This window comes from Thamnophis elegans, chromosome 11, assembly GCF_009769535.1.
Source record: "Thamnophis elegans isolate rThaEle1 chromosome 11, rThaEle1.pri, whole genome shotgun sequence".
Classification (NCBI taxonomy): domain Eukaryota; kingdom Metazoa; phylum Chordata; class Lepidosauria; order Squamata; family Colubridae; genus Thamnophis; species Thamnophis elegans.
This window is the reverse complement of record NC_045551.1, coordinates 11,627,002-11,636,739: the sequence shown is the minus strand read 5'-3', so window position 1 is coordinate 11,636,739 and position 9,738 is coordinate 11,627,002. Positions and strand designations below refer to the sequence as shown.

Genomic DNA, 9,738 nt, shown 5'->3' with positions numbered 1-9,738 from the left:
AATCTTTCTTGACCTTATATTGAAATAGCAACTCAAACAAATATCAGCTTGCATTCTAGCCCCAAGTAGTCTAATTAAGCTTTCGCTACCCTTCCCTCTCCCACGCGCCTCCCAACTCCGTTCGTCCCAGACCACAACTCAAAAAGATCGCAATCTCCGCTCTCCTCGCCTAAGAAAATAATTCATACGCAATTTAAGTTAGAATTCAGTCAAATCTTATGTACAATATGTGTCCACAATCAGCAACGCTTCTTTCAGACTCCATGTCTCATCATCAATATACCACTTTTCCATTTTATCCCAGACGGAAATCATAAAGCTTTAAGAACATTGCTTAGTCTTTATTCTTTAGTCTTCTGCCCTTCCGGAAGAGGAAAGCAACACCCTCCGCCTTGTAGCCACGTGTCTCGCTGTTTGTCTTCTCCTTCTCCTTGTCTCTCTCCAGGTCCGGATGAATCAGGAAGTCCCGCCTTCAGGGTCTCGTAGTAAAATTCTCGAGCTTCACAGACAGAGTTAATGCGGTGTTTTTGGTTGCCAAATGTAACTGTAATACCAGCTGGGACTTCCCATTTGTATGGAATCTGAGAATTTCTGAGTTCTTCGGTTAAGAAAGCGTACTCTTTCCTTGTTCTTAATAATTGAAATGGTATCTCTTTAAAAACAATCAAGTCCTGTCCGTCAATTCTCAACCTCTTGCTGTAAAGCCTCTGTATTATCTCATTTCTGGATTCCCTTGTGGTAAAGTATATTATTATGTCCCTCGGAAGCTGTCGCTGTTTTGCTACCCAGGAATTCTGGCGGTAAATTCTTTGAATCTGCCAATCAAAGTTAAATCCCGGACTTCCCACCAAGCGGCTGAAAGCCTCAAAGAAGATCTGTTTCAAATTCTCCTGTTGGTTTTCACGCAGTCCTCTAACCCTTATTGCAAAGGCAGTCTTATTATAATCTATCATGACAAGTTGTTTTCGAGCATTTTCCATTTCCTGTTGTAACGTTTGAATTTTGGATATCAAATTAAGGTTAGTTTCTTCCAAAAGTTCCAATTTGTCCTCCGCTTCAGCAATATAATCTGTCATGACTGTCATTACTCCGATCATATCCTTCTTTGCCTGAGCAATTTTAGCATCAAATTGAACATATAAATCCGATATCAGTTGATTAATTTCCTGTCTGAAGTCATTAAGCGTTTTGAGAAGAAATTCTTGTGTTAACAAATCTCCCGTGGAGGGTGTGGGAGGCAAGGGTAGCGGCTTCATAGCAGTTTTTAGAGATATGTTATTAAGGAAGCGCTTCTGTTTAGATTTGGGAGCCATTCCAAAGTAGAAATAAAAGACAAGCAATCAAGCGAGCCCAAAAATCAAAGTCTCTGCTCCCCTCAGTTAAACTTTTAGCAATTAGTACAGAGAAGCCTTCAGGAGGGTAGGGCTGGCTAAGTACGTCACATCAAACACAAAAACTACGAGATCGCCATCTTGTGACGCAGCTAAAAAAGGAAGGGAGCCTTTTGCGAAATTGAAGCTGGTATTTTAGATAGTAATAAAAGAAATTCCTCAGGAATGGTCCCCGCCCGGATTGACTTTTAAATAGCTTAGCTTTGTCCTGGGGGGGGGGGGCAATCTGCCTAGGCTGCAAAAAAGGCAGCGCGGAAAACTGGCCGGAGTAAAGGCTCAGCTAATGTTGAACCTCTTCTCCATTCACAGCAAAAAAAAAAAAAGCTATGAATTACAAAGAGATCCTAACGACTGACCTTCTCCCTGCCCCTTTCTGCCAGAAAGGGGAGATATCTCTAGATCTTATAAGATATACGAACCAGAGTCCTGGCAGGAGCTTCATTGAGCTCCCGACGGCGGCAGGCTCCACCCCCCGAAGCCCCGACGGCGGCAGGCTCCACCCCCCGAAGCCCAATACTTTTGACAGAGATAAGGTGGGATACATTTACACCAGTGGTGGGATTCAATTTTTTTTACTACCCGTTCTTTTTTTTTTTTTTTTTGTGAAAAAGGTTTTTTATTTTCCATTTTTTCATTTTCATACACTCACATATATACTGTGCATAGCCGGAGCCATACAACATTAAACAATAATCACAGCAATTCCTCTTATCAACAATACCACAAAAAATAGAAACCCAATATACCTCTTCCACTCTCCGTACACCTCTTTCTTCCACCCCCCTCCAACTTTCTATCTTCCCTCCATCATCCCCCTCTACCCTACCCTACTTCCCCTCGCCCTCTAGCACTCCTATTTTGCTTCTTTTTGAATACCACGAGAAGGAAAAATTATATTGTATCTGGGTGGCTTTTTAAAAATGCTCATCTCAGTCTGTCTGTGACCAGTGGCTTATAATTTATTACTATGATATGATTATTTATAAAACAAACCAGCAGACAAGAAGCGCACAACTGTTCTGAGAATCCCGGTTTCTTTCAAATGAATTTAAAATGCCATTTTGTATGTCGTAAATCGCAAAATGCTGCTTTTTTTTGTGAGTTCTGTGCATGTCAGGGTTTCCTGTGAACATTCAGAGCCCTGCCAGAATGTTCTAGAGCTAAGTGTGTTGGCAGGATTTAGTGCTGTCACTTCTGCTTTAACCCCCAAACACCAGCACAATGAATTGCAAGAGGCATTGTGAATGCTATTAAGATAGCCAGTGAATTGTTTTGGCTTCCTAAGGTTTTCCAAGCTCGTTCTGTCTTAGTAAAGGCTATTTCCTTAGCGCTTGCCAGAGTCCTTTCACTGCCTGACAACCGTAGGGGTGCCAATTGATTGCGGTGTTCCACCTTTGTCAGAAACACGATTATTGTTTAGATGCCAAGCTTGTTTTGATTCTCTGGGGCTTTAGATCCCATCTTTAAAGCACATATTTGTATGTGTCGTGTAGCGTATAACTAGCTCTGTCATGTGCTTTTCACGAGCTAAGGTGAATTTTTAGGAGATTAAAAAAAAAAAGAATCGTGTCTCTTAAAAAGGAGTTAAAAGCTGATTTCCTTCAGGGTATTTGTGGCTGTTTCAAGTGATTGATTGATGCTCAAAATAAATGACAAAATGGTGTGCTTTCAAAAGTGTTGTAATTATACCATGGAATGTACATGCACACAGTGAATTTAGAGCAATACATTCCATGTTGCGTGGGAAAATGGCTTTCAAGCTTTTATATTTCAGATTAACATTTGGCATCTTTATGGCAGAATGTAAGAAAAGCAAGTCACTCCTAGGGAGCCACGTCACATCAGTTGTGACCATGAAATTTAATAATTCACAATTGCAATCAAATGTGTGTTTTTTTTTAATTCCAGGCATATTCAGTTTATGATGAAGAAATTGGTTATTGTCAGGGTCATTCCTTTCTTGCTGCTGTTCTTCTGCTGCATGTGAGTATACTAGAAAAAGAAACACTGTTGTTTAACCAGACAATCAGGTGAAATGTTTGTTTCCACCTTTCAGATTTCTAATTCTACATTTCCCTACTTATTTAATCTCATGTTGGCACTTACAAGAATAAGTGGATGTTCCTACTCTTCGAAATTCAGGGAAATTTAGTCCTTGGAATAGATGTTAAAGACATTTTTTTCTTTTCAGCCATTATGATAAACTTTTAGCTATAGCAATAGCAATAGCAGTTAGACTTATATACCGCTTCATAGGGCTTTCAGCCCTCTCTAAGCGGTTTACAGAGTCAGCATATCGCCCCCACAGTCTGGGTCCGCATTTTACCCACCTCGGAAGGATGGAAGGCTGAGTCAACCTTTGAGCCGGTGAGATTTGAACCGCTGAACTGCTGAACTAGCAGTCAGCTGAAGTGGCCTGCAGTACTGCACTCTACCCACTGCGCCACCTCGGCTCACTCTATACCAAAGCTAGGCTTTGGTATATAGAAAAAGCTTTTATGTCAAAGAAGGAAGCCTTTCTACCTGTTAAGGCAGGTGTGACTTTTGCTTGGCTGTTCATAGGGTTGTTAATAAGACTTCTGTTCATTCCTTTTATGTGAGGTTGTTTGCTTCTTTAAATGTGCAAGTAGATAATCTTATAGTGACTTGAAATCTGTAGATTGGCCCCAGATAAGAAAATTGCCAGATCACTGTGGAGCAGACTTTCAACTGGCCCTTGAGAAGATGGAATTAAGCATATTATACACAATCTATGCCTCTCAAAGCAAAGGGAATTTTTGAAATTGAAATACAGTTGCAGGCCATAGGGGGAAAAAAGATAGGATGCTCTTTGCTAAGTTACAAATTTCTAAATCACTGTATTTTTATACACGATTAGCAACATACTATTAAAAATAGTTTTGATTAGTGATAGATTAGTCTATTTCTTATGAGATAAGTTTTATTTTGTTCTATTATTATTATTATTATTATTATTATACAATTGTATCACTGCGGCCAGTTGTTTCACCGGATTTGGCATTGGTTACTAGTCGGGCCCCACCTAGGGGCCTAGGACGTCGTAACGTATTTTCGTAATATGCGTGCAGATCCAAGCAGTGCGGCTTTTTGCATTTGACTGATGGTGATTTTGTCAATTTTTAACTGTTTTAAATGTAATTCCAGTGCTTTTGGAATAGCACCCAGTGTGCCAATTACCACTGGAATTATCACTGCTGGTTTGTGCCATAGTCGTTGAATTTCGATTTTTAAGTCCTGGTATCTTGCGATTTTTTCATGTTCCTTCTCGGCGACCCTGCTATCACCTGGTATTGCGATGTGATAGCAGGGTCGCCGAGAAGGAACATGAAAAAATCGCAAGATAATAATAATAATTATTATTATTATTAATTAAATTTATAGGCCGCCCAATCCCGAAGGACTCCGGGCGGCTTACAGAGAAGAAAGAAGAAAAAAAAGAAGCAAAAAATAAAATAAAAAATAAAAATAGTTTAAAATTCACAACATGCATTCGTTCTAATCAGGGCTGGACCTTAACAATAGGTCAACAGCCCCAGGCCTGCCGGAACAGCCAGGTTTTAACAGCTTTTCTGAAGGCCATGAGAGTGGGTAAGGTCCGGACCTCTGGGGGTAGCTGGTTCCACAGGGTTGGAGTAGCCACAGAGAAGGCCCTCCTCTGGGGCCCCGCCAGCCGACACTGTCTGGCTGACGGCATCCAAAGGAGGCCCAATCTGTGTGATCTTATCGGCCGTTGGGAGATGTGTGGCAGTAGGCGGTCTCGCAGATACGCTGGTCCTAAGCCATGTAGGGCTTTAAAGGTAATAACCAACACCTTGAATTGCGTCCGGAGACCAATTGGTAGCTATCCCTGAATATTAGATAAGTTTTCCTTTTTAGCACTTCGCTTTTGCATAAACAGCACATTTATAAGAACCCACTGAATATATGGAAGAGCTATGTAATTCTAAATTCTGAAAATTCATACGCTCTTGAGAAATTCCAATCAGTTCCACCACAATCAGCAGGTACAAAATCCTGATGGAAAGCTATTTGAATGCATATTTTAGTTTTCTCTTTTTGCGTACCCCCATGTACAGAAGGGTTCACTTTATATTTATGGTTTCCATGCAGATGCCTGAAGAACAAGCCTTCTGTATCCTAGTGAAGATCATGTATGACTATGGCCTGCGGGAGCTCTATAAAAACAATTTGGAAGGTTTGCGGAGAAAATTTTATCAGCTGGAGAAACTTACGCAGGTATTACCTGGAATTTTTCTTTGTTTTAGAAAAAGGATATGCTAAAAGAAAGGGAATAATGAACATATCCTACCATAGGTATGCTCATCTGTCCATGAAAATTGAGGTATTGATAATTAATGTGCAACCTGTATGTGTGTGTGGTTATACATACATACACAGCATACATAATACATGAAACATGTATGATCTTCATGTTTAGTACCAAAGTGTTTATTCTACAAATATTTCCTAACATTGGCTTAAGATATAGCAGAAATATAAGCATATAGTTCATAAATATAAGAAAACAACGCATGTTAATTTAGATTCTGATACTACATTTAACTTCTTTGAGAAGAAAAGTTATGTTCCTCTTTGTCTTTCACTTTTCTCCGTAGGAACAGCTGCCTGATTTATATAACCATTTTGTGGAACAGAATCTTGAAGCTCATATGTATGCCTCCCAGTGGTTTCTCACCCTCTTCACTGCCAAGTTTCCACTTTGTATGGTCTTCCACATAATTGATTTACTACTTTGTGAGGTAAAATTACCTTATATCCATAAAGAAGCTTGCTTTGCATGAAATGAATTGTCATTTTTCTTGGGCCTATAGTTCAGTTTCCAAGGATGACTGCTTCTTTTATTAGATGGAGGTATACTGCCTCTTGAACATCATTCTTTTGTCCTATTTTAGTGTGAGATGTATTTCCACCAATATTTGTTATCATCTTTATTTTTAAGATGTGTTTGAGTAAATCCTTCTGATGTCCCTGTTTAGACAATGGAATGATTCATAGAACTCAAGGCATTCGCTTATTATAAAAATGGTTTCAGTTGTCTGAAATAAACTCTTCATTGTTTAGAGGGTAGTTAAAAGTATAAAGGTTAATTTAAAAAAAAATCACAAAAGGAATGAGTCAGAGCAAGTCTTGAACTTGCACATGTTGTATCTGCCTCTCCTAACTCTGTTCTGGTTAGAAGGCAATAGCAATAGCAATAGCAGTTAGACTTATATACCGCTTCATAGGGCTTTCAGCCCTCTCTAAGCGGTTTACAGAGTCAGCATATCGCCCCCAACAATCCAGGTCCTCATTTTACCCACCTCGGAAGGATGGAAGGCTGAGTCAACCCTGAGCCGGTGAGATTTGAACCGCCGAACTGCTGAACTGCAGTCAGCTGAAGTAGCCTGCAGTGCTGCATTTAACCACTGCACCACCTCAGCTCAATAGGAAAGTTTTACCTTAACTTCTGGTTACTGCCAATGCTCTCTGTCCAATTTATCAAATGATAATTCATGAATGGCACATGGCAAGAACCATGCATCCAGTTTAAAACTCTGATTTGTTTCAACAAGCCAATAGATAAGGTTCAGTTAAATTTAGAGTTAGTACAAAACTGGTTTCATTTCCAGTAGCATTCAACTAGTGGTGGGTTTCAAAAATTGTTCGAACCTACTCTGTGGGTGTGGCTTCCTTTGTGGGAGTGGCTTGCCGCCCATGTGACCGGATATGAAGATGTCGACGACACTTGTCAGAACCACCTTAAATTACCTCACACACAGCACTGGCCTGCATAAGGATATGATGTAAACTTGTTTTTTAAAAGGCATCTTTGGTTTGCGTTAAAACAACTTCAACACACGCAATGTTCTGATTGCACCGCAAACGCAGTAGTCATCCTCACCTTTCACAGAGGCACTGAGTTTTATAAATATGAGCATGATAGTGTAGAATAATCATATCCAAGGACCAGTGGTGGGTTTCAAAAATTTTTGGAACCTCTGCTGTAGGTGTGGCCTGCTTTCCGGGTCCACTGGTGGAACCTCTTCTAACCGGTTCGGTAGATTTGACGAACCGGTTCTACCGAATAGGTGCGAACTGGTAGGAACCCACCTCTGCATTCAACGCAGAATACATAATTTAGTCTAGCCTGCTTTGATTACTCAGAGATTGATCTAGTCTAATCTCTTTAATGTAGACTGCTTTGATTAATCAGTTGGACTGATTCACACATGTTAACCCATAGCATACCCATAGTGATTTTTTTTTTGTTTTTGTTTTATGTGATGTAAAACTATGTCTTAATGTGCAAACTAATGTTGAACACTATTGCCTGTTCAACAAATCCTGATTTTACAAAAATCCAGGCATAGTGTTGTTTTAAATGCATCCTGTACAGGCATTTGAAGAATTTTAGCTTTAAAATAACAAACAGGATTTGTCAGAGGTAGGAATGGGGAAAGGGAAAGAGAAAGAATTACAGGTGGTCCTCAACATACAACAGTTCACTTAATGACCGTTCAAAGTTACAACAGCACTGAAAAATATGACTTTCGACCATTTTTCACACTTACGACGATTGTGGCATCCCCATGGTCACATGATTTACATTCTGTCCTAATTGTACAGATATCCAATGTGATTTTGCCATGCTTCACCTGAAGCTTATGATCCATTTACAAGTGTGGTCAGGTACAGCTAGATGATTTAGTTTAGATAGAAGAATATCTGGAATAATGGTATTGAAGTCTACAAAGAGGACTCTTGCATAGGTCTTTGGAGATTCAAGATGTTGTAGGATGCAGTGCAGAGTCATATTAATAGCATTATCTGTCAAGCTATTTGCTCGGTAGGCAAATTGCAAGGGGTCTAACAGCGGATCCGTGATGGTTTTCAGGTGGGCCAACACTAGTTTTTCAAAGGTTTTCATAACTACAGATGTTATAGCAACCAGTCTGAAGTCATTCAGTTCCTTGATGGAGGGTTTCTTTGGCACTGGGATGATAGTAGAGCGTTTGAAGCAAGAAGGAATATAGTACATCTCTAGTGATTTATTAAAGATGCAGGTGAAGATGGGGGCCAGTGTGTCAGTAAAATAGACCTTGTCTGTAAAATAGATCTTGCACTTCATTTTCTGTAATCACCAGAGGTTATTAAAGAGAACTCTGCAAATTCCTATACACGGGAAAGAGAAATGAGCTGATAGAGAAACAGCTGATCATTAAACAATAGATTAATAGGTTCTGTGCCTTTTTTTAAAGTCATTACTTTTCTTCTTTTATATTTGACTATTGTTTTTGCAAGGTTCTGAAGTGATTGTTCCAATTTTGTTCAGCAATCATTTTTATTACTTTTACAGTTCTGACCTCTAGTGGATGAACTGCAATTTCCTTAGGATTGTTACCAAAAACCTATTTATAGGAATGTTTAATAGTTTGACTCTGTAGTATGCTGTGACGAGCAACATTTGTAAATTATAATGGATGTACAAATCACAAGCTAAGTCACACAGGATACTGAGATTCTTGTGTTTGCTTTTCGACTTGCTTCCCGAAGTTGGAAAACTTAATAACTTCTATTGATTTTTTTAAAACAAAAAAATTAAATGATAAACAGACAAGAAAAAAGGTTTAGGGCAAAAAAATTTGGGGTATAATATGGAATTAAATGGAATTATATGTGGAAGGGCTGAAATTTATTTCTTTGAAATATATTATTGAATTATAATCAATGTAAATTCTAGCCCTTTCTTCCATGTATAAAATAAAAACATTTTACGAAACTTTCTTTTATTTTTGATAAAAGTATCAAGGCTTTTTATATGTACAAAGTTGGAAGACTTAGAAATGCCTACAGTGGAAGAAGAATGGTGAAGTTGATGGAATCAGGGGAGAGGGCAAAATTGATAGCTTTCATTAAAGAAAAGATTTTGGCCAATTTTATTTTTACTTGGATTTTTTTCAAGAAATGATCAATCAATAATATTTATTCAGTCAATGACAGCAAACTTTTAAAGAACAAAACAATTTACAAGAAAGGAAGTGATGATTTTAGGATTTGATTATTAGTATTATATGGGATTATAGAAATAATGAAAACAAATGTTAACCTTAGAGGAAGAGTTTGATGTACTCTTTTATTCATATTGGTACCAAAAAATACCAGAAGTCTTTTTTGTCTTTTGTTCAGGCACATCTGTCTTCTCTCTTTCTTAATTTTCTCTTAAACCTTTTTTCTTATCTGTTTATCTGTTTGTGTTTTTAATTTTTTGCTTTTGAAAAGCAATTGGAAAACGTCTGATTTGTGCTAATGCTAAACCACAGATCAT

General features: G+C 38.6%; 1 protein-coding gene across 5 annotated transcripts in view; it reads left to right on the top strand.

The window, feature by feature from the left end:
* RABGAP1L (RAB GTPase activating protein 1 like) overlaps window positions 1-9,738 on the top strand; it is a 198,861-nt gene that overhangs the window by 108,086 nt on the left and 81,037 nt on the right. For all 5 annotated transcript variants that reach the window (XM_032226745.1, XM_032226746.1, XM_032226744.1 and 2 more), the window contains exons 14-16: window positions 3,300-3,374; window positions 5,523-5,648; window positions 6,029-6,172. In XM_032226745.1, coding sequence (XP_032082636.1) covers window positions 3,300-3,374; window positions 5,523-5,648; window positions 6,029-6,172 — 345 coding nt within the window. The remainder of the gene's footprint in view (window positions 1-3,299; window positions 3,375-5,522; window positions 5,649-6,028; window positions 6,173-9,738) is intronic.